General features: G+C 52.0%; 10 protein-coding genes across 10 annotated transcripts; 3 read left to right on the plus strand and 7 right to left on the minus strand.

Moving 5' to 3' along the window:
- Window positions 1-4017: 4017 nt before the first annotated feature.
- Triagg1_3151 (uncharacterized protein) lies at window positions 4018-5849 on the minus strand (the record flags this gene model as incomplete). The annotated part of the gene is made up of 5 exons (XM_062897412.1): window positions 4018-4764; window positions 4826-5310; window positions 5362-5418; window positions 5461-5657; window positions 5698-5849. 5 exons carry the CDS (start codon window positions 5847-5849, stop codon window positions 4018-4020), a joined length of 1638 nt encoding a protein of 545 aa, XP_062757675.1.
- A 663-nt stretch (window positions 5850-6512) lies between these two features.
- Window positions 6513-8066, minus strand: Triagg1_3152 (uncharacterized protein; the record flags this gene model as incomplete). The annotated part of the gene is made up of 1 exon (XM_062897413.1): window positions 6513-8066. One exon carries the CDS (start codon window positions 8064-8066, stop codon window positions 6513-6515), a length of 1554 nt encoding a protein of 517 aa, XP_062757676.1.
- Window positions 8067-8890: 824 nt separating this feature from the next.
- Triagg1_3153 (uncharacterized protein) lies at window positions 8891-9697 on the plus strand (the record flags this gene model as incomplete). The annotated part of the gene is made up of 2 exons (XM_062897414.1): window positions 8891-8893; window positions 8969-9697. 2 exons carry the CDS (start codon window positions 8891-8893, stop codon window positions 9695-9697), a joined length of 732 nt encoding a protein of 243 aa, XP_062757677.1.
- Window positions 9698-9824: 127 nt separating this feature from the next.
- Triagg1_3154 (uncharacterized protein) lies at window positions 9825-10798 on the minus strand (the record flags this gene model as incomplete). The annotated part of the gene is made up of 3 exons (XM_062897415.1): window positions 9825-10406; window positions 10528-10598; window positions 10669-10798. The coding sequence occupies 3 exons, from the start codon at window positions 10796-10798 to the stop codon at window positions 9825-9827; spliced, it is 783 nt and encodes a 260-aa protein (XP_062757678.1).
- Window positions 10799-11911: 1113 nt separating this feature from the next.
- On the plus strand, window positions 11912-12950 carry Triagg1_3155 (uncharacterized protein; the record flags this gene model as incomplete). The annotated part of the gene is made up of 3 exons (XM_062897416.1): window positions 11912-12119; window positions 12191-12581; window positions 12641-12950. 3 exons carry the CDS (start codon window positions 11912-11914, stop codon window positions 12948-12950), a joined length of 909 nt encoding a protein of 302 aa, XP_062757679.1.
- A 480-nt stretch (window positions 12951-13430) lies between these two features.
- Triagg1_3156 (uncharacterized protein) lies at window positions 13431-14262 on the minus strand (the record flags this gene model as incomplete). Its single annotated transcript, XM_062897417.1, has 2 exons — window positions 13431-13687; window positions 13746-14262. The coding sequence occupies 2 exons, from the start codon at window positions 14260-14262 to the stop codon at window positions 13431-13433; spliced, it is 774 nt and encodes a 257-aa protein (XP_062757680.1).
- A 674-nt stretch (window positions 14263-14936) lies between these two features.
- Window positions 14937-15858, minus strand: Triagg1_3157 (uncharacterized protein; the record flags this gene model as incomplete). The annotated part of the gene is made up of 4 exons (XM_062897418.1): window positions 14937-15407; window positions 15546-15595; window positions 15634-15655; window positions 15829-15858. The coding sequence occupies 4 exons, from the start codon at window positions 15856-15858 to the stop codon at window positions 14937-14939; spliced, it is 573 nt and encodes a 190-aa protein (XP_062757681.1).
- Window positions 15859-16904: 1046 nt separating this feature from the next.
- On the minus strand, window positions 16905-18699 carry Triagg1_3158 (uncharacterized protein; the record flags this gene model as incomplete). The annotated part of the gene is made up of 3 exons (XM_062897419.1): window positions 16905-17777; window positions 17841-18549; window positions 18632-18699. The coding sequence occupies 3 exons, from the start codon at window positions 18697-18699 to the stop codon at window positions 16905-16907; spliced, it is 1650 nt and encodes a 549-aa protein (XP_062757682.1).
- Window positions 18700-19405: 706 nt separating this feature from the next.
- Window positions 19406-20090, minus strand: Triagg1_3159 (uncharacterized protein; the record flags this gene model as incomplete). The annotated part of the gene is made up of 2 exons (XM_062897421.1): window positions 19406-19785; window positions 19856-20090. 2 exons carry the CDS (start codon window positions 20088-20090, stop codon window positions 19406-19408), a joined length of 615 nt encoding a protein of 204 aa, XP_062757683.1.
- A 997-nt stretch (window positions 20091-21087) lies between these two features.
- Window positions 21088-25110, plus strand: Triagg1_3160 (uncharacterized protein; the record flags this gene model as incomplete). Its single annotated transcript, XM_062897422.1, has 6 exons — window positions 21088-21296; window positions 21361-21648; window positions 21716-22837; window positions 23098-23219; window positions 23298-23392; window positions 23455-25110. 6 exons carry the CDS (start codon window positions 21088-21090, stop codon window positions 25108-25110), a joined length of 3492 nt encoding a protein of 1163 aa, XP_062757684.1.
- Between the last annotated feature and the right edge of the window lie 109 nt (window positions 25111-25219).

The following is a 25219-nucleotide window of genomic DNA, read 5'->3' on the forward strand; positions in this document are numbered from 1 at the left end:
TGAGGCCGAAGGCTTCACTTATATAGAAAACCCCGAGTCGATTGGGGGGGCGTTTGATGCTTAGCCGGCTGCGGAACAGGTACCCCAAACCATGCCATGTGCTGACCTGGCCTTGTTGGTCCCCGTATCGTATCTCGGTCGACTGGCGTGGAGGCGAAAACGAGGTCAACCTTGTTGCTAGTGTTAGTGTTGCTGTCGTTCTCCGTACTACAAGCACAACGCCAAACCAGACCCAACTCCGGTCGATACTATCCTCTCGGGCCAAGACTAGCAGCCGCCGGAGGGCGATACCACTTCAGGCGAAGCCGGTGGCAACTAAACAAAAGATCCCGGACCAATGCCGGGGCCACCAGGCAAGAAAGGGCCCCAAGTGGAGGTGGCGAGACGCCAGATTGATAGTGAAGAGGTGTGGGATTTACACGAGCTAATGCGGAGCGCATGGCATGGCGAATTGCCCGGATTGATGCTTGTTCGATTGGGGCATGCTGACCGCCATGGATGCTTGCATTGCACCCATACGAGTACATACGAGTTACTGTATCCCCCACAATGTAACGACGCCTGCAACACGGCCTCCTCCTCGGTTAATTTAGACTCACATGCCGTTGTTGGTTCCACGGCTGATCGAGGCTGTGGCTCTCGTCTTGCCCGAGCCGAAGCCCCAGATCTCTGCTACGATACGATATCACGCAGGAACAGCGTCAACGCCTGCAAGGGCCCTCTCGCTCATGGTCCCAAAACGACCCGGCGAGTTGGCGCGCCATACTAGCTGCCTAGCACCAGTTTCCAGTTTCGTTCGACACAGAGGAGAAAAGCAATGGATGGACCTCCTGGGGGGAAGCACACGACAAGCCATGTGATGGCGGCGGGGCAGCGACAGGTAGCCTGCTTGGCATCTAAGCGATGACACAGATATTGAGCCTGGCGAATAATCGCTATCTTGTTTCCTTGGCTGATGCCGCCGAGATCGATTACCTGCGAGTAGGAGTCTTCCGGGAGAGACAAGGCCATCCGCAAGCGTCGTGGCCCCCCGGGGAGGGATTTCAAGACGCATGCGACGCCTTGTTTGCTGAGCCCAACCCGAATGGTTGCAGGCTGCAGATTTTTCTCCGTGTAACCAAAACCTTAAGCTGGTTATGCTTTTTTCTATTCTTCCTTCTTTCGGCCGGGTCCGGCAATGGCAGAAACACCAACGGGAAATTCGCCGTAAGCATGGCCCAGCATGTCACCCTAGGCTGCTCCGGGCAAGGTGAGCGAACGGCTCTCGGTTTCGACTCGCTCATGCAAAGGGCGCCACTCTGCAAAAGTCCCTTGTCCCCCATCGTCAGGATGCCGCGGCCAATGGCATCGCCGGTATTCGCTTTAAGCTTGCTTCCTGACAGGGTCGACATGCGACGCTCCACAGATACCGGAGGGTCCCCCGTCGCTTTCTAATTTCAAGCGTAAAAGCTCAAATACCAAGGTTACTTTTAAGAAACATTCCAACGACTAATGGCACACCGAGCTTCGACGGGATTACTCGTAATGCGTATTAGTCGAGGTTATCAGCATTCCAGCCCCCGGATTGGTCTCGACTCCGGGAGGGCTCCGGAGCACGCAATCAGCGGCAGAGTCGAATAAGGCCGACCAAGAGTCATTCGGCCGGGAAAGGAGAAGCAAAAAAGACTTTGAGCCAACATGCTTTGCTTTGCTAGTGCTGGGCTGCGCTCGTTGTTCCTGGAACGCCTCAGCAGGAATTTGCCGTTGGTCTAAGCCCAAGAGCGGGTGGCGTGACGGAGTGCAGCCCGATAGGGGAACCAATGCTGGCAATCTCAAGGCGTTTTGAGGGGGGCCAGGGCAACAGTGTGGTCGAAAATAGCTGCGTGGCGGCCAGTCTAAGGATGCACGATGGGAAGCCATGTCCATGTGGCTCACGCAAAAGTCCGCCGCCAAGGGCATTTGGCGATACTCCAAGTGCTTGGTCTAAGAGCGCTACTGTGCCCATCGCGATCGACTCTTTGCAGCATCACCACTCATGATGGTTGGCAGTGAGGAGAAGGGCACGCCGTCCCTTGGGACTCTCCAATCTGATGGATGCAACCCTACCGAACCGCCCCGAGGCCCACAACGCTGAGCACCTAGTCATGATAACTCTCTCGTTGCACATGTTTATCTCGAGAATCATACGGGGTTTTGTGGGGCGTTTGCCACTGTTTTCAAAGCTTCTCGTAATGGCACGCTTTGTGTCAATCTTGTGATGGGGATGAAGAGCAATCTGTTAGTCAAGATATTGGGGAATATCTGGGGAGAGGCCGAGCTTCGTCCAGTCTCTTGGATTTTGACATCGAGGCGAGCCAAGAAATCTAGATTACCCCATACGGGGTAGAGGTCGCGTTTTCTTCAGCCAGTACCTGTCAGCATCAGCCATTATCATGATGCTACGGGATACAATCAACCGCATTCTCGTCGCAAACTCCTTCTGCCCCGACAAGATGGGCAAAAAGGCTATTTGGCTAGCGCACGGCGGCCAGAGACGGCTAACCATGGCACGTCGTTGGATTTGGGGTCTGAAGGGATTCTGCAGGTTGAGATCGAGACAAGGGGGCCCTCTTTGGACAAGTTCAGCCGCACCCTCTACTGCCTGAAAAGAGTCCATGTCATTTCGTCGTTGTTACCTGACATTGTCAGCTGTTGCAGCCTGGTGGGCGCATCATCGTCCTGCCTTATCAAGGCCAGTCAGTTGCTCATTGGTGCTAGCCGGATGCTTTATCACTTGGCAGAGCCTGCCTTGACTCCAGTCTCATACGAAGCCATCTTGATTCAGTACGAGTACGGGCTACCCGTTCCAAGCACTTCGCATGTAACAGTTAATATCAGCCCGGTCGACCACCTTTCCAAACATGGTTATAACAGAAAAGGCGCGCCAAGGGCCCTCAAGCATCTAAGTGGGGGGGAGGCTGACCAGACCTCAGCTGCTTCCGGCCAAGTCGCTCGGCCATTTGTTGTCCTCTAAGAACGCCACGAATGGAAGGCTTCGATAACATTTCTAGGCATGTCCGGGGTGCACGAAGAAGCGGGGATGGCGCATCTTTGGCTTCGTTAGAACACAATTTTGGGTGGTAGCGAGGCAACGCCGTCTCTTCTCTCTGAGGCCTCTCTGAGGCGTCCCCGAGGACGAAGCCAACGAAAGGTGGCGGTTCGCCGAACATTCGAACTTTGCCCCATTGTCAATCTTTCCGATCTGGCCAGTGAGAGGGCCGGCGCGAGCACACCCTCTACACCTCAGCTGAAAGTCTAACAGCAAAGTTGCGAGAGAAAACTCTGCTCGTGGCTTGGAGCCACCTTGGTTGATCGAGACAACAACCAACGCCCGCGATCAGCCTTTGAAACCACTTCACGAGCTTGATAAAACCTCAAACATATACGCTTTCCCTTCTTCGATACCCATCTCCGTTAGCAATACGGTTGGCTCCACAGTCCACTCCTTGGCATTTGGAGGTGAGTCTTGGTCAGATGTGATGAATGCACGGCACCACTTCTTCACAACATTAGCGTCTTGGAATGCTACATTAGCACAACGCGAGAAGGAGCATGAAATTTGGCTCGGAGATGTCATTCGATATGCGCAATGCGACCTTGAAACAGCCAACAGTTGCAAAAGGGATTGGCATTGCAGGCGATTGCGTCTGGCAAATTGCCAGAATCCGACACCAAGTGACGTTGACTTCAATTCCTAGGCAACGCAGCAACCTCTGCCGAGTTGCCTTTTTCTGAATCACCCACCAAATAAAACAGCATGGTTGACATTCTGCACTCCTTTTCAGCTGCATCTTCGGCGGACTTTAGCACGAAAAGCCGACCCCGTTGCCTTGACTGGTGTTTAATCCCGAAAAGAAATCACATATCCGGCCATTGTCGGACTTGATACCGGCAGCCCAAAGATATGTGTACTGCTACCTACAGTAGTGCTTCGTCCTGCGTAAACGATTCCATATTGGCAACATAATTTGGCTCCTAAAGACAGTCTTTCCCCGCTGTCTATGGAGTGACAGGCGAGAACCGGGCCTTTACTCCCGTCATCATTGACAGGAAGTATGACGGCTGCCCAATTTCCGGCGGTGTTGCCACCTCCACATCGAATCGTTCGAATAAGGCTGATACGATTTTGTACACAACCATTTCGGCCAAGTTCTTCCCGGGACAAGTCCTCGGTCCGCCGCCCCAGTTGAGATTATATCGGTCCATGAGGCGAATGTCCAAGGTCTCGCCACCAAGCCAGCGGTCCGGGTTGTAAGCATCTGGATCTGGTCCTATCACGACGTTTGCATTTCGATGCAACGCCACGGGGTTGCACCCGACTGTCGTGCCTCCCGGGATGAAGTAGCCATGAATACGTGAGCCCATATCAGGAACACGGCGAGGAAGCGACATGCTCAGGACGGGATGGAGGCGCATAGCCTCTCTTATTGCTGCACGCGTATACTGCAGCTGGCTTGTACCTGCGTATGATGAGGTACCCATGGCGTCCTGGATCTCTTCCTTCACTCTCTTCTGCACCCCGTCATGTGTGCCAACCATGGCGAAAATTGATGTCAATGTCGATGCCATAGTCTCATGTCCTGCTCCGAAATTGGTCACGGCCATTTTCCTGAGATAGCTCTCGGTGAAATCTGGTTTGTCTTTATGAAGCTGAATGAGATCCGCCAGCAGATCTGCCCGGTTATCTTTAGGAGCATTTAGTTTCAAGGCAGACTTGATTCTCCGAGAAATTCGCTTCCCCACATCCTATAAGTCTACAGGTAAGCAAGAGCCTGCTGAGGGCTAAGGCGCACTGGTGGCAACTCACGGGAAAGAATGATCTAAAGTTGGGCGAAGCAACATACTTCAGGTCCCAGACATCCCTGAATATCCACTCAAAGAGATTCGAACGCATTGTCAATTTGGTCAGAGTTGGGAAGAGACCCTTGACGCTCTTCATTCTCCAGCCAAGGTAACTGTGGGCGCTGGATCCCCAGTCTGTTCCTGCTTTGAGCAACCCTGGGGACCACGAGATGACTGAAGCTCCAAGACACTCCACGGCGATGATGTGCATCCACTCCTTCAGGTCTATCTCAGCACCATCGAGGGCTTCCAGTCGAGCAATCGCCTGCTTGATGACCTCGTCGACTGCTGCTTCGAACTTGGCCACATTGGCCGTTTGGTAAACTCGCCCAATTAATCGTCTTTGAAGGCGGTAGCGCTTCATGTCTCGCTCGGAAAGTAGATCCAAGCTATCGACAAAATGAGGCCGCAAGAAGCAATCGATCTTGGGTGTATTCAAACTGGTTGCCACTACAGCCACCAATTAGCAGACGATTACCATGACACTCCAGGCCAACATACAATAAAAGTCCGTCTTTTCAAATCCCTTTGTGCTACCTTTGAGAATCATCAGCTTCTCTATGTCAAAGCAGAGGCGTCATCCATACATCCTTTACGTACTGTAAATCTTGTCAAAGGCTTCTGGGCTGTTAAACCACAGTTCGTTGGGGCCCACCCGCACAATTTCGCCATATTTTCGGTGCAAAGTCCGGCCCAATTCAAACATGCGTCCATTTCGAGCGTGATACGCATGCCATATGTTGGAAACGGCGGCAAGTCTCGGACCAGGGATTCGTGACAGCGGGTGAAGAAACAGCCTATACAACACAATGGTTGAGATGCTCAAGAGCAGCAAACCAATGCTGTAGCACAGAGCCCAGATGGAAGCCCATATCAACTCGGACCCCATTTCCCACCCATAGCACATTCAGCTGATTAAATAACGAGACGATAGGCAGTCGATATGTCCCATAGCTCGTGGTATATTTTGTCGCTTTTGCAGAACACATTTTGAGAGCTTTGGAAGCTGTGGAAAGCCTCATCATTAAGCCCGGTTTTCCGCTTAGTAATCTTTGTGGGCTAATTCGCTAAATCGAATTTTCAGTGTTCGCTGCAGGGTAGGTATTGGTGCCATTCCTCATCACAACAATTTACTGGAATGGAGATTCTCAAAAAACAAAGGGCATATTAATTTGAGGTGCAGTTGTTTGCAATATTTAATTTACTTGTTTTTTTTGTGCAGTAGCATTACCAAGGTATACCACAGGGCGTTGGGCTTAGATGTGGACATCCTTGATGAAGAATTGAGTGTTTTATATCATGCTAGATACCAACTCAGGCTTATACCAGTATCGTAAATGGCCAACAATTCAAAGAACAGAAAAGAATTCCCATTGTAAACGGCATTTGGGACAGCTATTGCCCTTTCTAAGAATGGTTCGTAAATAAATATGTAACTACTTCATCATGGTCACTGGAGTTGCAAACAGTTGATGATCAATCTAGTATATCATTCTATTAAAAGGTATCCATCTAAATCGCTGCAATGCTAGGTACAATCATAGCATGTCTAACTTTCTCATGCTTTTAAACCATGTGAAATGGGTATCTCGACAAATAGCGCCTCGCTCAAATGCCTCCAGCGTCTACCGTCATTTTATTTCGTCACTGCATCACTGAGAAGCTTCTTCCTTTTTCTTCTGTTTACGTTCTTCCTTTGCCTTCTTCTCAGCCCTCCAAGCAATGCCCTTTGCCATGATGAGCAACATTGGCAAGGCGCAAGCAAGGTAAATGAAACCGAGCATAGTAAAGCTCCAGCCTACGCCAATGGCGTTTATCAGGGGAATGATGGCCGCACTGGCTCCAGCTCCAACCAGGCACCGGGTAAAGTTGTTTGCAGCGGTCGCCGTGCCGGCCTTTCCGGGGTGAATGTCGACAAGCAAGGTGTTGGCCGTGTTGTTGAAGCCAATCATGCCGATGCCTATCAGGCAGCTGACGATGCAAGGGACAGAAACATGAACGACATACTCCATAGCCCACCCCCAACCAATCAGGGCGAGACCACTAACACCAAGCAACGGGAGTCCAATCTCTAGACGCACACGCTCAATGGGAAAGTTGGAGAGATCCTGCTGGCGGCTGCGGTCGAGAGGGATGCCGAGCTTATCGCAGTGTCTCTTATAGTTCCAGTTGATTCCAGGACCGACTATCGAAGCGGCGAGAATCGATCCCAAGGCCAACGGCAAGTACATGAGTCCCACTGTGATCTCGTCATATCCATACGAGTTCTTGAAAAGAGTGGGCATTGCGGAGGCAATACAGTAAAACCCGGCAAAGATGAGACTGCTGGTAGCAAGGAGCAATCCGGTCTCCTTCTCTAGCAGCATAAGTAGAGAACCCAAAACGTTGGGCGGCTTGAATTTGAACGAGTTTTCTGCAGGGGGAGCTTTACGACCCTTGTTTCGATGTGATGTTAGGACCTGCCATCCTGATCTGTACAGAGGCGGTGGGTAGATTGAGCCGTCGCCGACAATATGGCGGCATGTCTCTGGCAAAAACATGGCAATGAGGATCACGGCCACTCCAGCCATTATGGCCAGGAACCAAAATATAGACCTCCAGCCAAGCGTCTGAGACAAGGCGCCTCCGATGATGGGACCAAGGGTTGGGGCGAGGACTGAAGGCACAGCAGTGAAGCCGACATATTGGCCTCGCTCAGCAGATGTAATAACATCGGCCACAACGCCCATACACAGCGCTACAGTAGTGCTTGAACCTGCCGACTGGAGACACCTGAGACCGAGAATAGCACCATAGCTGGGGGCTAGAGCAAGACCAATGTTGGCGCCAATGTATATCACAAAGCAGACGATGTATGCCGGTCGCCTCCCACCACTGTCCGCCAGAGAGCTGAGAAACATGGGGGTGATGCCCTGAAAGATCATGTAAGTCGTAATGGTGAGGTTGATCTGGGCGCTTGAAACATGAAGCTCATCCGAGAGCTGTGTCAATGCTGGCAAGTAGATCTGAGCTGATATGGGAGAGAAGAAGGCCGTCATGGCGGACCCAAGAACCAGTATTCGTTTCTGCCATAACGTGAAGACGGAGTATTTTGGGGGAACCGTTTCCTCTACTGGCGCGGGTTGTTTTTCTGGGTCGGCGATCTCAACCGAGAGTCGGTTCTTCTCCGACTCTGAAGCGCTTGTCGTATCTTCTGGTGATCCCATGACGCCTATACTGACGATGTTGATCTCATCTCCTGCGGAGGTCTAAGAGTTGACAGTTGGAAGCTGGCAACTTATACTCGGAAAAGAAATCCCAAAGTCGGGGATAAGAGCAGAGGAAGAAACCAAAACCACTTGCTTCTCCATTTCTATCGGTCAGGGTTCGGCTTCGGCACCAATGCGCCGTGAAGATGTCGCCGCGCTCGGTGCCGAGATCGGCAAAATAGCTCAAAAAGGTAGGTAAACCGCTTCTCTACAGGTTCTTTTGTGGTCCAAAGCACGACGGGAGCTATCCGCGTATCGGACGCCGATTTTGCCTTGCCGAGAGATAGATAACTGTGATGCCGACCGAGGAGGATGCAAGCCGAGTCTTGGATGACTACATATACTTGGTTTGTGATCTTGAAGCCATACCACGATTCTGACGGCCCGGCACTGCGCTGACCAGCTTCTCAGCTCTGTTATCTGCTGGACATGATGTAAATGGACTATTCCAGTTGTCATATCAAGGCTTTGTATTGTATTGACAGATGTATATTTTCGTCTGATTCAACATCGCCAAGTCGGACCTTTTCCGCGTGTTGATGCAGATGACCGACTCCACCAGCCGCGATCTCGATCCACCGAAAGGAAGAGCTACAGAAAAAAAGATACATGCCGTCGGTACCTCTAGCCTCTAGCGCAACGGCATGGAAAAACCACTGGTTCCGTAGATTTACAGCGATGTGTCCACTAAGCAGGCGCCTATTATGAGCCTTGGTGGATGAATAGCTCAAGGGGGCATCAGAGTGTAAGTCCTGCATCCACAAGTCTTCAAGTTCGTCAAGATGGTAAGTGGGAAATCAGGCTCACGATAAAGTATATGACTATTTCTTTTTTTAACTATACTGATAAACGCCCCCCAGAATGTCGCATACAACACAGTGCTGCGGCAGAGCAAGGCCATCCGCAGTGACCTCTCCAACCTCGAATCCAAGAACCTCCCAACGCCCGCCGAGATTGGAAGCGTGTCCGTGTCCCTGACGTCCTTTTCAAAGTCGCTCGACGAATACCACAGCCTTGCGCGCCAGGAGATTGTGCCCAAGAAGCAGGAGGAGGCGTATGAGCGTGTCAAGAAGTTTCGCGATGAGCTGTCAGAGTTCCGTGGCAGCCTCGATGTGGTGAGGCGGACTAGGGAGGAGGCACAACACAATCACAACCGGTCGGAGCTGCTGGGAAGAAGACCATACAATGCTACGCCGGAGAATCCTTACGCCAATGCCGCCGGAACGACGACGCATTCATCATTCCAGCCCCGACATACCAGCTCGAATAGTACTTCGCTGACGACGGGCGCTGGCGACGAGGTGCGCGAGGCCCATGCTTTCCGAGAACAAAACTTCTTTAGCAATACGAACCATGCCTTGGACGACTTCATCGCGCGCGGACAGGCCGTGCTGGGAGATTTGGGCCAGCAGCGCGAAACGCTGAAGAACACGCAGAAGCGTCTGTACGGCGTTGCCAACACGCTGGGCGTGAGCGGCGACACGATCCGCATGGTCGAGCGCCGCGCCCGCGAGGACAAGTGGATATTTGTCGCGGGTGTCATTATATTCTTCTTGTTTTGCTGGCTTGTTCTTCACTTTTTACGATGATGGGACTTTGGCATGTGGAGAGGCGCTCTGGCGTTTGGGTATGGATATCAGGAAGCAAAACTGGCCGTTCATAATTTCTTTGGAAGCTATCAAAAAGATGGTGCAATATCATTCCCAAGCACATCCTCTATCCGTCCTCCTCGCCCTCGGTATTGCTCAGCGCTATCGTGAAGAGGACGTCCTTTGTCGTTTGCACCTCGACGACCTTGGTTTCCGGAAGAACATGGTTGCTGGTGCTAACTCTGCCGCCCATTCGCGTTTCCCAGTCGGTGACATCCCACTCCAGTCCCTTGGTTGTGATGCGGCTCGGCTCCTGGAGCGGGATGATTCCGACGTGCTTGCCAAACACCTCCTCCTCACCATCCTCCTTGACCTGGATGCGATGAGTGCCAGCCTTCAGGAGAAAGGTCAAGCTGGACCCGGAGAGAAGGTAGATGCGGCCATCTGCATACGCGGCATCGGGCTGGAAGAGGTAGAGGTGGTGAAGCTGACTGAGGCCCTGGTCAATACGGCCGCCAATGCCACCCAGGGCGATGATGTCGGTTCCGGCGGGCTGCGTCTTGCGGATCCAGGTGATGGCCTTGCCAAAGTCGGTGGTTTCTTGGTCGGTATCATGGATGATCTGGGCGGGGGTGTGCTGGGAGGTGTAGAAGTTGTGGACTGAGGGTCTCAATGAATCGAGATCGCCAATGATGACTTGAAGGTTCGACTGCAAATAGGTATATTGTTAGGCACGGCTCGTAATCATGTGACGATGGTCTCTCCAAGAATGACAAGCTCAGGAAACCAATGATGAAACACAGCGTGATGAAAATAGAGGGACAACTCACAAATTTGCCCTGAAATGAAGAAAGCTCATGAAGACGATTGGCGCCTCCGTCGGCAGCTACGCGGAGAGATGCTGTGTGTCGAGGGTAAGCATTTTTTCTCTTCTCATTTCTTGCGCCTGGAGGGGCGATATTTGGACATACAGTGTCTCCAAAGCTTGCGCAGGTTGCTGCTATTCTTGAGCGGCTGGTTGAGCACCAGGAGGGCAAAGGGCTGAGGACTCGGCTGGTCCTGCAGAAACCTGTTAGGCTGCCACTCGAAGACCGAAGCCATCACGCCGGTTGTCTTTTTGTTTGTTTGTTTGTTTGTTTGCTTGCTGGTGCTTTGGTGGCGGAGGGGGAGCTGCGAGGATCAGAGAGAAAAGGGAACGTAAAGGGCGTTGAAGAGTTGAGGATCAAAACTCATGCGCATATGACGAAGAGGGGCGCTATTTATCAAAGAATTTAAAAAAGAACCACCAGCCACTAATCTCGCTCCCCTCCAGGTTCTGTTGCGAAAAAAAAGGGAGTGCTGAGCTCGCCCGTACGACCTGGGATTTCAGCTCGTAAAAGGGAGCTCAGCTGCGATGTGAGCAATGGCCTCAAGTCAAAGCTCACCACCTGCGACAGGCCCTGGCAAGCTGCTGAGCACGGAATCCTGCAGGTACCAGAAGGCTCGTTTCAAACGAGTGGCTTAGTCAGGAGGGAACTGCTGCAACTGGAATGTTTGAGACAAAGAGAAAAATAAAATAAAAAGCAAGAGCTGTTTGAACGAGAGTTATTCTGTAAAGGTTCCTCTTTTCTTTTCTTTTTTCTTGTTTTATTGCTTTGCAAGCTACGGTACTAATCTTAATTCGCTGCCCGCATTATCGAGGCCCTGCATGCAGGCACCTACTAAGATACATGTAACCTTAGCTGGGCTCGCAGATCTCCGAATGTCACATGAGCGCAAACAAAGTACCTCCAGCTTCCAGCCCAGTCAGGCAGTTGATCGCCTTGCTGTTTGCGGCCTGCAATGCGCCCAGCTCAGCCCAGCTCAGGCCATCTACGGGCTGTATTGCGGGCTGTATTGTGGTCATTGCGGTAATACATTCAGCGCATTGATTCAATTCCATAGCATTGATGGAGCTGAGCATGGCCCACAGCGGCAACATGCCTGGATAATCCTCGGCCAAACATTTTTTTTTCTCACAGGCGCAAGCACTTTCTTGGCCCGGACTTGGTTGGAGATGGGCTCGGTTCGCTGACCAATCTGGCGATTTTGTCATGGAGCCGATCCAGCTCTTTTTTTCCCGCGATTACATATCCAGCCTGCGCAGGCATTGCTGCTGCTTTCCCTGGTCATCTTCCTCCTCTTCCCCTCATTGATCTTCCCAGCTTGTCCACACGCATCAATCACTTCGCCATCATGTATCGTGCAGCTCTGAGAACGGCCTCACGGCCCGCTGTTGGCGGTTTGCGCTCTTCTCTGGTCCGGACGGCGCCCCGGCGATTTGCCTCAACGGCTCCCGCAGACAAGTCTCGGTCATGGAAGAGCTCTGCGGCTCGGTGGGGGTTGGCGGTTGCCGGAGTCTACTACTACAACACAAGCTCCGTCTTTGCGGACGAGGCCGAGGGTATGTCATGATATGATATTCGTCTCTCGCATGTAAGTTGTCGTGGTGGCGTTGCTAATTCGTTGGAGCAGCTCACGCCCTGCCCATCCCTGCGCCCTATACCGAAAACGAACTGCCCACCGTCGACGCCCTGATCGAGCAGAAGCGAAAGGAAGTCAGCCCTAAACCTGTTGAGGCGGCTACCAGGAAGACAGAGGCCCCCAAGACGGAGGCTGTCAAGACCGACGACAAGTCAGAAGCACCTGCTCAGAGCGCGGCCGGCTTTGGTGGACCTGAGGCGCTGGAAGAGGAGGCCAGCCAGGAGGGAGCCTTCAACCCGGAGACTGGAGAGATTAACTGGGACTGCCCCTGCCTGGGCGGCATGGCGCATGGTCCCTGCGGAGAGGAGTTCAAGACTGCCTTTAGCTGCTTCGTGTACTCTACCGAGGAGCCCAAGGGCATGGACTGCATCGAAAAGTTTCAGTATGAACAGCCTGGGTGATGTATACCAAAACGAGAGACTTTGACTGACAGTGTTGTAGGGGCATGCAGGAATGTTTCCGAAAGTACCCGGAGATTTACGGCTCCGAGCTCGAAGAGGCCGACGCTGCTGAGGCCGAAGGCGGCGAGGAGGCGGCGTCTGCTGCTCCTGCTGTAGCGGTGGCAGCCCCCGAAGTCGCCGAGGCCGTCGAGGCCATCGCCGAAGACCGACAACAACTTCGAGAGAACGGCCGCGTTGGGGGTCGTAACTCGGATGCCGCGGAGACGGACAACCTCCCCGGAGTCAAGCTGGTCAAGAGCTCACCCTCAAGTTTGACCGAGGTTGTCGGGGAACAGAAGAAGGAGAACTAAGGGCGAACGATGAAATGAAGAATAGAACAAAATAAAATAAAAGGGCGTGGGAGAAGATGGACGGAGCAAAAAGAAGGCAATCGATCCCATGGGATTGTCTTCAGTGTATTCTAAGCAGGCACCTTTTGGCAAAAGGGGCTTGATGTATCCAACGCTGTATGAATGGGTGCGGAAAACAGGGCCAAAGGACGGTAGACGGCTCGCATCTACATTGTATAAACTAGGGGAGTATTTACGACATTCAACTTTGCATTCTAGATCGTGATGTAGCTCAGAACTGGGTAGCATGAAGCCAAAGCATTGAAAAGTGACGCCAAAATCATGCTCAATGTCATGCACGTAATGGTACTCCTCATGCTGAAATCACTCTAAAGCACTTGTACGAATACAACTTATGCGAAAAGCCGCAATGATCAAAACCTCCAACGCCTTCTATCCATCCAAGCCAGATGCCAAATCCCGCTTCGCTTGTCAATTTTGTCATGCCACCGTACTCGCGCCGTTTTGCGTAGGGCCGGGATCGTAAAACTTGAGCATGAGATACTGCGGCTCGCCCAACCTCGCCCCCTCGGCGACTTGTCTGAACCCCAGCGACTTGTACAGCTGCTGGCCCAGGGGAGACGATATGATCCATATGCCCGTCTTGTCTTGATCTGCCCGCTGCATTCCCCACCGCGTCATCATCTTGCCGATGCCGATGCCTCGATAGTCGCCGTCCACTGAGATGGAGTTGAGAGCTACATGTATGGTTAGCCATGTTGTTCTTCATATCGTAAAACACCAACACAAACTCACTCCACATCTTATGCCGGTTCTCTCCCTGAAACGCATCCTTGGACTTTTCAATCAGCTCCATGACCTCGTCGTTGGCATCCAGCAACGCGCCCTTGTCCAAGAACGGCGGCAATCTGGCCAGCCTCAGCTCCATGTCCTTTGCCTTTTCCTCCGCGCTCTTCCCCTCCTCCTCGTTATCGCCAGACTCCCACTCGTCCACCGCCGGCGCCGACCACTCTGCGCACCCGACAATGATCTCGCCCTCCTCGGGAGCTTCCGTCAGAACGACGAGGTAGTGCAGGTTCGGGTCCGACAGGCCGTTGCGCATGCGCGAAATGTTCCACTCCAGCTGGTCCTGCGTGCCGGGCTTGGTGCGCAGCCGCTTGGGGAACATGGCCTTGTGCATGGGGCTGTCGAGGAAGGCGGCGACTTCGAGGGCGGCCATGGCGGGGACGTCTTCGTCGCGCGCGGGGCGGAGGCGGAGGGAGTGCATGATGGAGTTGAGGCGGGATTTCGATTTGGATTTGAACGGCAGCATAGGCGGGGGAGAGAGGGAAGATGAGAGAGGTGAAATATATATGCGTAGGTGTGTGTTGTGTTGGGTTTGAAGGGGAAACAAGTAAGTAGGCGGGCTTTTTGGTCTAGCTTTATATCAAGGGGGCTGTTTCGGTATGTTCGGCTTGGCTACGGGTTGTCTGGTCGAATCTTTGCAGATTTCTTTCTTTTCTTTTTTTCTCCTTGGTATTAAAATTAGTAGATGAATTATTTATTGCTTGTTTGTAGGTTGTTTCTATGGGGTATCGTGAGCTGACACTTGGTGTAGAGATGGGCCAAGGGAAACGCTGATGGGCTTCGTGAGATGATGACGATGACGTCACATATTTGGCGCGGCTTGGTGAGCATGTGAACGAGCTGTGCGGCCTTCGGGATGCACTGTCCCACGAAATGGACGAAATTCAGTGTACGTGGCTGATGAGGCGAGCAAACAATGAAGGCAGAGATGAAGATGGTTTTGATTAAGTATTGTATTTTATGTTCGTTATTTGAGTATGTAGCGGCCAGTAACAACATGTGACGGTGGCCATAAAACCAGAGATGAGATACGCGTTCAACAGCTAAGCTCTCCCTTGATCCCAAACGCCCACACCGAAAGCAGAAAACAAATTAAAAAAGAAAAGCAGTCATTCAATCTTTGACCGTTGCATCGGCTCTTCATGAAGAATCCTCCTCCTTGCTTCTGTACAGGTACCGTCCAAGCACCGCCTCCACAGCGCCAACAGCGGCCAAAACTCCAAAGCCAACGCCCACATGCTTCCAGTCCAGCCGGCTCCTCTCATAAAGGCCCCACGCGCGATACCCCAGGAAGCCGCTCACACCCACGACGCCAAAGACGTTGGCAATGGCAATGGCCGTGACGCTGCCGTCGGAGAGCTGGGAGAACTGGCGGTTGATCCAGGAGTCGGCCTTTCTGGCCTTGCTGGTGGCCTTCTTCTTGGATGCCGCCTGGGCGGCGCGGGCGGCCTCTTGCTCGCGCTTGATGCGCTCGGCTTGCGTCTCGGTTTGAATGTCCTGCTCGAGAAAGTCTGATCGGACGGTGTGGACGCTGGGCATGTCGACGTCGATGAGAGATGCCGTGGAGGCGGTTTCACTGGGGATGATTTCGGGGGGCTGAGGGGCGGCGGCCTATGACATCAGCGGTTAGAGCGAGTGCTAGCATTGAAGAGATTCGCCTCTTTTTTCCATTGTTTTTCTTCTTCTTTTTTGTTCGAGAGGTGTATCTGCTTGGGAGAAAGCGGTTTGCTAGGCTCGAGTGAAGCGTACCTCTTCAGGGGTCTGTCTGGCACCCTTTGCAGCAGCGTCGGCGTAAGACACTATTCGCAGCTCATGGTTAGTGACGTGATCATCTTACAGTGTTCTGCCGTGCTAGCCAGCTTCAGTAAGAAGCGTCATCACTTACTGGTGAATGTTGTTCAATTGAAAAAAAAAAAAAATGCTAGAATAGCGATTGCGTTGAATCTCTGGCGAGGATTTTGGTGAGGCTTTGTTGATTTAGCTTTGTCGATCTGAGAGAATCTAGAAAAAGGGGATTCAATGCCTTAAGTACCAAGCCAAAAAGCCAATTGAGCTCCTTCATGTGACGCAAACACAAAGTCACGCCTAAAGCCGGACTAAAATCATGTCTCAAACCGTGATGATGACGTATGCGGCTCGACCTCGGCATCGCAGATCGTCTCGTGCCTTGGCATGACAAAATGGCTTCCATTACGCCATTACATCAACCGGACAGGGGTTTTATGCATGTTTTGGAAATTAAAAAGGGCTGCAAACACCGTGTTTGTTGCTTTAGCGAAAATAAAAAGACTCATTGGAGGGAAACCAGAGCGTTTTCCAGTTGCGAGAACACACCACTGGTTCGGGCCAAGATTCTGCTCTCTTGGCAGCCCACTTTGTTCTTGCATCTCTGCCGGCGCATTATGTACTCGCAAGGTCCGCCTCTCCATACACAGCATTGTGAGCTAATTCTTCACAATTCATGCTTCGCGGAGCCAATCGAGAGAGAGCCTTCTGATTAGACGAATGGTCAAGAAGACGGAGAATCGCATCACTTCGCGCCGTCATCGCATTGTGTTCAACGCTCCCCTGTCCACACACATCCAAGTTCCAGTTCAATCGCAGGTTTCAAAATTTAATTGGGTTAATACAAAAGAGCTATTCATCTCAAATGACGGATAAACCTCCCTCAACTCATCGTCGTGACAAATAAATGGCTTGTGAGCCCGAAAGGTATATGGTGAAGAACAAAAAAGAAGAAGATGAAGATGAAGTTGAAGATGTGAAAAAAAAAAGGTACAAACAAGAAGTGGTTTCATGACAGCGAGTCAACATGAATGCAATAACACACAACGCCATTCGGCCGTCCGTATTATGTATAACGACAACAACAATCTTCGCTGAAATGCAAAAGTGATTCCAACGCCGCGAATCGGGGTATCATGGTATCTCTCAACACGCCTCTTCCACATGAGTCCTCGACACCATCACGCCGCTAAAAAGTTTAAAATTTCCAACATCAAAAACTGCTCCGTCTCTGGTCTTTGGTACAAAAAGAAAAAAAAATATTCAGTTTCATGGTCCTGGTTTGCCAGGGCCAGATGGGGTATCTTTCAAGTCGCTCTGTCATTATCCGAGGCCGCGAAGTCGTTTGACCCAGTGCTGCCTCAGATGCAACGGCATCTTGCAAAACACCATGGCCTTGTGCTCGTCGTTCAACACCTTCTCGGAGATTTTTATCTGCACGTCTGCGTCTTCGGTTGCGAATTCTTTGAATAGTAGGTCAACAGCTTCTTCCCTCCACATACGCGCCCTGCTCGCCTTTGATAGAGAGACAAGCTCTTCCAAGATGGACTGGAGTCCGGCGACTTGAGCTTCTGGACGCGATCGAGGCTCGACTGTGGATCTGGTGCCCGGGACCGGGAGAGCAGACGATCCAAGCAATGGAGTGGCTGCGCTTGTATTGGAAGTAACATCGTCCCGGGACGACAGTCGGCGGCGCTTTTCCGGCGAGGTTGGCAGTGCTGATTGTGGGATAGCCGCCCCAGAGGTTGACTGAGCAAGGTCGCCGGCAGACTGTAGGGGGCCCATAGGCGAGGGGCGCTTTCGGCTCTGGGGAACCGACTCTTCAGGAGGCGTCAGGGCTGCGCCCTGTCCGGCGGTGAGGTTGCGAGGTATCGAAGGCGCTGTTGTCGGTCGTTGCTGAGTTCCAGAAGCGGATGAAGAAGCTGCCGACGCTTGATTCTGCGGGCTCTTGTGCGGCGGTTGTTGGCTCGGCACGTCGGCGGTGTCTTGCACGAGCGGTGTCGGGTCGGTTTGCAGATTCAACACGCCAGTCCCTGGCATCTCCGAGTCGTCGCAAGGCTGGCCGTCAGTCTTTCGTCGAGGCTTCATGATTCTCTTGGGAGCCCCCCCCGACCCAACCACGTCCGGATACAGCACCTCCATGTATTCCTCGTGGTCAAAGGGCCTCCCCCTGAGGGCTCGCGACAAAGGCTCTCGCTACGTCCCTATCAGTAACCCGAGTTTTCGGCGTGTGGGCGAGCCGTGTGGCCCCCAACTCACCTCGATATGCGCTCTCCATGCCTCCTCGGTCGCCGTCACCGTCCTCGACACGGGGTTGTAGATGAAGTCCGGGTCCTCTCGAAGGCCTCGCCACAGTCGAAAGCGTTTCCGAGCATTGTCGCTCTTGTTGATCAGGTGGCTTTTAGCCGGGTAAGCGCCGTGGTGTTCCTGCAGGGCCTGGGCGGCGCGCTCCCAGGCCTCGGCCTTGAAGCTGCTGTTTTCTCGCATGCCCAGCTGGACGCTCTCGCACAGGCTGCGGAAGAAGGTGGCCTCGTAGGCGGGCGTCCAGCTGAACCTGGGCGCCCGGCGGTCGCGGTCGACTCGGCCGGGCCCTTGGCCGTCGTGGCCGGCGAGGTCGATGTCGTCTTCAGACATGGCGGGCTGAGGCTGAGGTTCAGGCTGAGACGAGACGAGACGAGACGAGACGGGAGGCCGAGGTTCGGAATCGGGGAATCGGATCGGATTCAGGTGCCCAGTCAGGCTGGACACGGACAACGACCCCCAGCGGCGGCCCGTGAAAGCAGCAGCGGCGGCAACGGCAGCAGCAGCAGCGACTTTCAGGCAGCCTTTGGGGAGCTTCTCAGGATCCTTTTTTTTCTGCCCTCGAGGCGAGAGAGTCTGGGTCAGCGCCAGGCGAGAATCGTGACCTGCCGCATACGGGTCGGTGGGGGGAGTCGGGTCGGGTCCCTTGGCGTGGGCACGTCGTGGGCTGGCAAAATGCAGGAAAAAGGGTCACGTGGAGGTCCCTTTTTCGCCCGGGTCTCCCTCAGTCTCCATCGCGCGCCACGTACTTGTACACACGGAAAAGTTGCACAGGAGATGGAGGCTCTGAAACCGCAGATTGACGGATGCCCGTCATCGTGTGATGCGCTGCGCTGGACAGGATTGGATTGGACTGCAGGCGGACTGGACTGGACTGGATGGACCCTTGGGCCCTTGGACTTTGGGGGGGCCGCTGGCTGGCTGGCTGGCATGTCCATGTACGAGTAAATGACATGTACCCAGTACTTGGCACCTACAAGGGCCTGCGCCGGCTGCATGTGCGCTGTTGCGGGCTCTGGCGCGGGCTCTGGCAGGCGCTGATACGCTGACAGCGCGGCCCGCCAGGGCGTGATTTGCCGCCGCGGACACCGCCAGTCTGCCGGGCTGGCGCTGGCCGCAGGTACCGGGTACCAATCACTCGCTGGCCGCGCCGATGATCTGCCTTTGACCGATTTTGATGTTTTTCGATGCAATTTGTTGATGACGGGACGTCAGACCTGGATGGATCAAAGGACGAGACGCAGCCGTTGCTTATGTACTGCCGTGCTTGCAGCTACACGTCATAACGTGGACATGGGTGCGCCTAATCGTGTATCTTGTATCTAAATATTATTACTACTCTAGTATTTCTACCTCTTGGCCTCGTCTCCGTCCATTTCTATTTCGTGTCATCAGGCAGGCTCATGTGACGTTTCGTCTTTCATCCACATTGTGACCATCAATATTAACATCTCTATCCATTTGACCCAATATAGCCATGCTAGAAACAACGGTATGGAATGTGATTCACATTTATCATGTCATTACAACATGGCAACGGCACCGGCAATGAGCACGGCAGCAGTCACCATTGGCCCGGCAGCAGCAGCGGCAGCGGTGCTAAACGAAGTCGTGGTGGCGGTCGTTACGGGACGTCCAGATGCGACCGGAGTCGAGCTTGTAGCAGTGGTTTGAGGAGCCGCAGTTGAGCGAGCAGAAGAAGATGTCGTTTGCGGAGCTGAAGTCTCAGATGCTTCGGACGAAGAAGAAGAAGAAGAAGAAGAAGAAGAAGAAGCGGCAGGCGATGTCGTCGTAGTCGTGTCGGCGGAGGTGGCAGATGTAGACTCGGTCGGTGCAGCAGCAGTGGCAGAAGCAGACTCAGTGGCGGCAGAGCAAAACTGAATGGCAGCAGGGAGCACTTTGTCTGTATCATCTGAGTTAGTTTGTCTGCGTCGAAGTCTCTCCTCCTTCATCAACTCTTATGGTAGACTTACCGACGGAGACATCGGCGCCGCAGTCCTTGAGCACGCAGGAAAGCTCTGCGTTGTAGATGGCCTCGTAGTTGCTCTGCACGCAGAAGCAGACTGCATCGCCCAGAGAGCAGTCAGTAGCAGAGGTGGTTCCCTGCTCAAGACAGTTCAGGGAGCATTCCGGAAAGTAATCCGACAGTTTCTGCGCAACCACACCGCCGGCCATTGAGGCGGCAAGGAGGAATGAGGCAGTCTTCATTATAGCGATTGATTGATAACTGGAAAAGAGGTAGCTTTTCAACGAGGAATCGAGGGATCAGAGTTAGGATTTTATCTGGTAAACAGAAATAGAGGAGGAAGAAAAAAATCTTAATGATTTCGAAAAGCAGGGGACCGGCTACATATATGCAACTCGGACAGCTGTCTAAATCGAGAACTGTCTAAATCCCGCGTGCAGAAGCTCACACCAAATCGACGGAACCTTTGTCCTGAGTATCCGAGCTCTCTCTAGACCTTCGGCCTCGACCTAGGCGGATTAACCTTATCCAATAGCAAGTGCCAACAACCAGCAAGTCTCGCGCTTCTAGTGCAAGGATTCCCAAGCCGAAATCGCTCCAACATGCTGCTCTAGTTTCACATGCAGTTTGGCAGCTTCCTCGCCAAGCCGTGCCGTGCCAGCACCGGCTCTCAAGCTAACAGACATTTGGCGCTATACGAGAGTTGAAGCTCGGCGGCTTTGCTGTAAGCGGCAGAATGGTGTGAAGCTGGTGGGGATGATCAGATAAAAATTTTTATCAGATCATCAGATAAGATCAAATCATTGGATGCCATCCCCGACCTGCATGCCGAGGATTGCGCAAAAGAGGGGGGGCCGCGCTTTTTAATCCTTGCCGTGCCTACATGTACCCTTGCTCTTTTTTTCTGAGAGAGTTAAATCGCTGTTTTCTTCGCACACCGATCGCTCTCCGAGAGGGATTTTCGACTGTTTTTCTTGCGATGTGACCCTGTTGGTTTCGATCGCGTTATGCCAACGTTCCCGCCGCCCCGATTTCTCTTGGTTTTCATCTGGTCTGAGTCATGTAGTTGTTGGTACTGCCAAGACTCGCCGTCACATGGGATAGCTGGGTTGTGTAGATATAAAAGGCTGCAAAAGCCGGGCTCTCGCCCGAAAAGTGTCTAGCTTAGCCACTTTCTTTTCTCAGCTCTGGCCTTTCCTCGCTATTCAAATAGTTCCTGAGCGGGACATATCCCTCATAATGGGCTTGTTCTCCAAGACTACCCCTGAGGGGGACGTGACTGCTGTTGCTCCAGAGGTTGCCGATGAAAAGGGCAGTGGACAGAACAATCCCGTGGAAAATTCCGACTTCAACGATGACTTGGAGAAAGATGCGCAAGGGGGTGTCCAGAAGATCGAGGCTGCGGCCCAAGTATGGACCAAGTGGCACATGGTTGCTGCCTATGTGATGTACGATAAGGGTTTCAGCTTATGGGAACATCACAGCTTGCTAACATTGGCATCACTGCAACAGTATCTGGCTTGTTTACTTCGTTACATCGATCGAAGAGGTCGTTACCGGCGCTCTCAACCCCTTCGTCACCAGTTCTTTCCAACAACACTCCTTGACCGCGGCTACCGGTATCATGGCTAGTTTGTTCGGTGGACTGACAAAGCTTCCCTTGGCCAAGATCCTCGACACTTGGGGTAGACCTCAGGGCTTGCTTCTCACTCTGTTCATTTGGGTGATTGGATTTATCATGATGGCTGCTTGTAACAACGTCGAGACATATGCTGCCGCTCAAGTCTTTTCATCCATTGGGTAAGTCCTATCATTACCTTACCTTCAGCGATTCTCGTATTTGACTAACCATATTCGCATCATTCAGAGCCCAAGGCGTCAGCTACTGTATCACCATCTTCATTGCCGACACAACCTCCCTCCTCAACCGATCCCTGATGCTTGCTTTTGCAACATCTCCCTATATCGCGACAACCTTCGCCGGCGGACCAATCTCGGATAGTGTCATCGCTGGAATTGGCTGGCGATGGGGCTTTGGAATATGGGCCATTGTGACCCCGGTCGTCGTCGGACCCCTTGGGTTCCTCTTCATCTGGAACCACGTCAAGGCTCGTAAGCAAGGGCTGCTGGAATCGAAATCTGGCCCACTTACTCTTGCTTCGATGAAAAAATACTGCATTGATGTCGATCTCATCGGCATCCTCATTCTCGCTACTGGAATGGCCTTGTTTCTGCTTTCCTTTTCCATCTACTCATACCAGGCTGAGCAGTGGCGAGCGCCGATTATCATTGCCTTCATCATCGTTGGTGCCCTTCTCATCATCGCGTTTGTCTTCTACGAGGCGTACCTGGCTCCTGTCAAATTTGTGCCGGTGAACCTTCTCATGGATCGGACAGTATTCTTCGCAGGACTCATGTTCCTTTTTGTCTTCGCCAACTCGGCCATCTGGGGCGGCTATTTCAGTTCTATGCTGCTGGTTGTCTGGAATACTGGTATTACCAAAGCCACTTACATTGGAAACATTTACCGCGTCGGCTCTTGTTTCGCGGCTCTCGTTCTTGGTTACTTCATCCGCTTGTCTGGGAGGTTCAAGTGGTCCGCAACTTTGTATGCCCTTCCTCTCATGCTCCTAGGAGTCGGTCTCATGATCCATTTTCGACAGCCTGACCAGAGCATTGGCTACGTTATCATGACACAAATCTTCGTTGCCTTTGCTGGTGGTCCCATGGTCGTCGCTGGAGAAATGGCCATGATGGCTCCTTCAGACCACCAACATGTCGCTGTTATTATGGCTATTCTCGACTTATTCTCAAGCATTGGCAGCGCCCTTGGATCAACTATTGCTGCCGCCATCTGGACAGGTACATTCAAAAAGAACCTGATCAAAAATCTTCCAGCCGATGCCCCGGTCGACGCAATCTTCAGCAGCATCTACACCCAACTTGGATACCCTGAAGGCACAGCAATCCGACACGGGATTTCCCTTGCGTATGGAGAGTCTCAACGTCTCATGCTTATCACCAGCGTATGCTTCATAGTGATTGGCTGGGGCTGTACTTGGATGTGGCGAGATATTAAGCTTCGTGATGTTAAACAGACTCGTGGCAACGTCATCTAATCATCGAGTATAGATATAACTACGCCGCCCCATATATACAATATCACAACAACTTCCAAAATCAACATAGCCACTCATCGAACTGAAATGATGGACTCCCATAAAATATATTATATGTTGATACTTCTAGCGATACAACAATGAACGTACATACCTGTATTCATGCTGCTAGCGTCGGCACAAAGTCTCCCATTGGTCTATTGCATCTGCCTACATCTACCTACATGTATGCAGTGATAAGTCGTATCTTAGGTACGTGTGCATGTATCTGGTAGCCTTGATGCCCGACAATTGTGCCCAAATACTACATATATACATATAACTATGTAGCTATCTACCATCTTCCGTTCAAGCCGCCATTCTTTATTCCCATCACTCCAGCACTGTCGATCCAGTACATTACGATGACAAACAAATTTATCAATGTAAGTCTCAAAACTATCATATTATCGCCGCTCCGGACAATTCTAACGATTTTGTGCTTTAGAAAGCGGCGAGAGAAGCAGTGAAAGAAGCGGTAAAAGCTTCACGCCGGAATATAAACCCGAGCAGCTCAAAAAGCGTTCAAAACACGACCGGAATCACGATTAAAACATTCCGCGAGTCAGATGAGACTACCTGGAGCTATGGATCAAATCATGTGGATGGCGCTTCAAGGTTCATCACTGTGAGCGGCCTTCTAGCACATACAAATGCCGAATTCTCTCTTGTGGAATGGCGGGACTTGGATTGGCATAATGTCGACGGTCGACTTCCCAAATATATCGCTCTATCGCACACTTGGAGCTCTTCCCCGGAAGTCATGCGACTTAGCAAGATTGCAAATCGACCTCTAGATATTGACATCGGCGAGACGTCCCCATCTACAATCAGTTGGCATGGCCTGCGTCAAGCAGCGCTTGCCGCTCGACATTTGGAATGTGACCTACTGTGGCTTGATTTCATCTGTATTGATCAAAACTCTCCAGACGACAAAAACCTCCAGGTTCCCAACATGGGTAACATATACAAGAATGCGACTGCAGTCATAGTCATGCCTGGTGGCGTTTCTGCAGCTCAAGATTTCGAGATTGAGACTGAATGGGCAACTCGAGCTTGGACAGTTCAAGAAGCAGCTCTGTGTCCCAAGACATATGTGCTGGGCATGGATTATGTGTGGTCACTCATGCGAAAAGTTGATGACTATCGTTTTAAGGTGTGTACCTCGGGCGCCTACTCAACTTTTGACTACGTTGAGGATAGTCTTGCATTGGGAGATCTACGAGGCATGCTGGAGAATATCCAAGGTAGTGCTGATGTTCATATCACCAACATGAACACAGGCAAAGTTGTCCGAAAGGGGACGTGGGTGTTGAAATGTCTCGGCGATGGCGCAGTTGTTTGGGCTTTCGCAGCCCTTTTATTGGCTACAACGCCCGCCATGAGGCAAGTTGGTATTTGGCGGAGTTTATGGTTGCGAAAGTCAAAATATCCCCAGGATACAGTGTATAGCATGATGCATTTGCTGGGTGTTCAAATCGAGGTCGATTACAACCGCAGTAGAGAAGACCTCATTGCTGAGGTTGTGAGGAAGACATCGACCTCATTCCCGTCGTGGCTGGATATTATGAAACACGACGCGCCCCGCGAACTTCGACAGAGGCTGTTTCCTACCATCCCGACCTTTGATGTCCAGCAAACCCCGATATTCACACTCGAAACGCAGCCCGTTGCTGTTGAAAAGTATATCTTGACTATGACGTACATGAAGTCATTCAATATCAAGATTCTGATTCCTGCAGCTGCTTCTGCGGACAATGGCGATCTTGTGTGTACAGAAATCTTTGAGATTCAAAACAACCGAGCCAATGAGCCCTTAGTTATCAATGGCTATGGGGAAGCATATCACTGGAGTTTATCAAACGCCGACTCAACTCACGTCATGCTCATAGGGGCCGAGGACTGCATTTTTTTCTCCGATGGGCGCTTTCAACACCTAGCCGCATATGAAATTGGGAAATCCAAGAGTGGCGCCTGGGAATGTTTCCCAAGAGATGGTGGTGTGCCTGAAGATTTTGTGGGCAAAACAAGAAGAAGTCATTTGCTGATAGGGGGATCTCCGGGATCAAAAATAACCGAGTGTGATTGCGCCGATGGTGATTGATATCAAGACTTTATGACTATTCTACCGTGCACTTGAATAAGCGAAGTCGGAATTCTGGTCATGGAAAATACAAGAAGTCGCGTTGGAACGGCCACAATACTGAAAGCCA

The sequence above is a fragment of the Trichoderma aggressivum genome (assembly GCF_033847375.1).
Source record: "Trichoderma aggressivum f. europaeum strain CBS 100526 chromosome Unknown scaffold_009, whole genome shotgun sequence".
NCBI classification, from domain to species: domain Eukaryota; kingdom Fungi; phylum Ascomycota; class Sordariomycetes; order Hypocreales; family Hypocreaceae; genus Trichoderma; species Trichoderma aggressivum.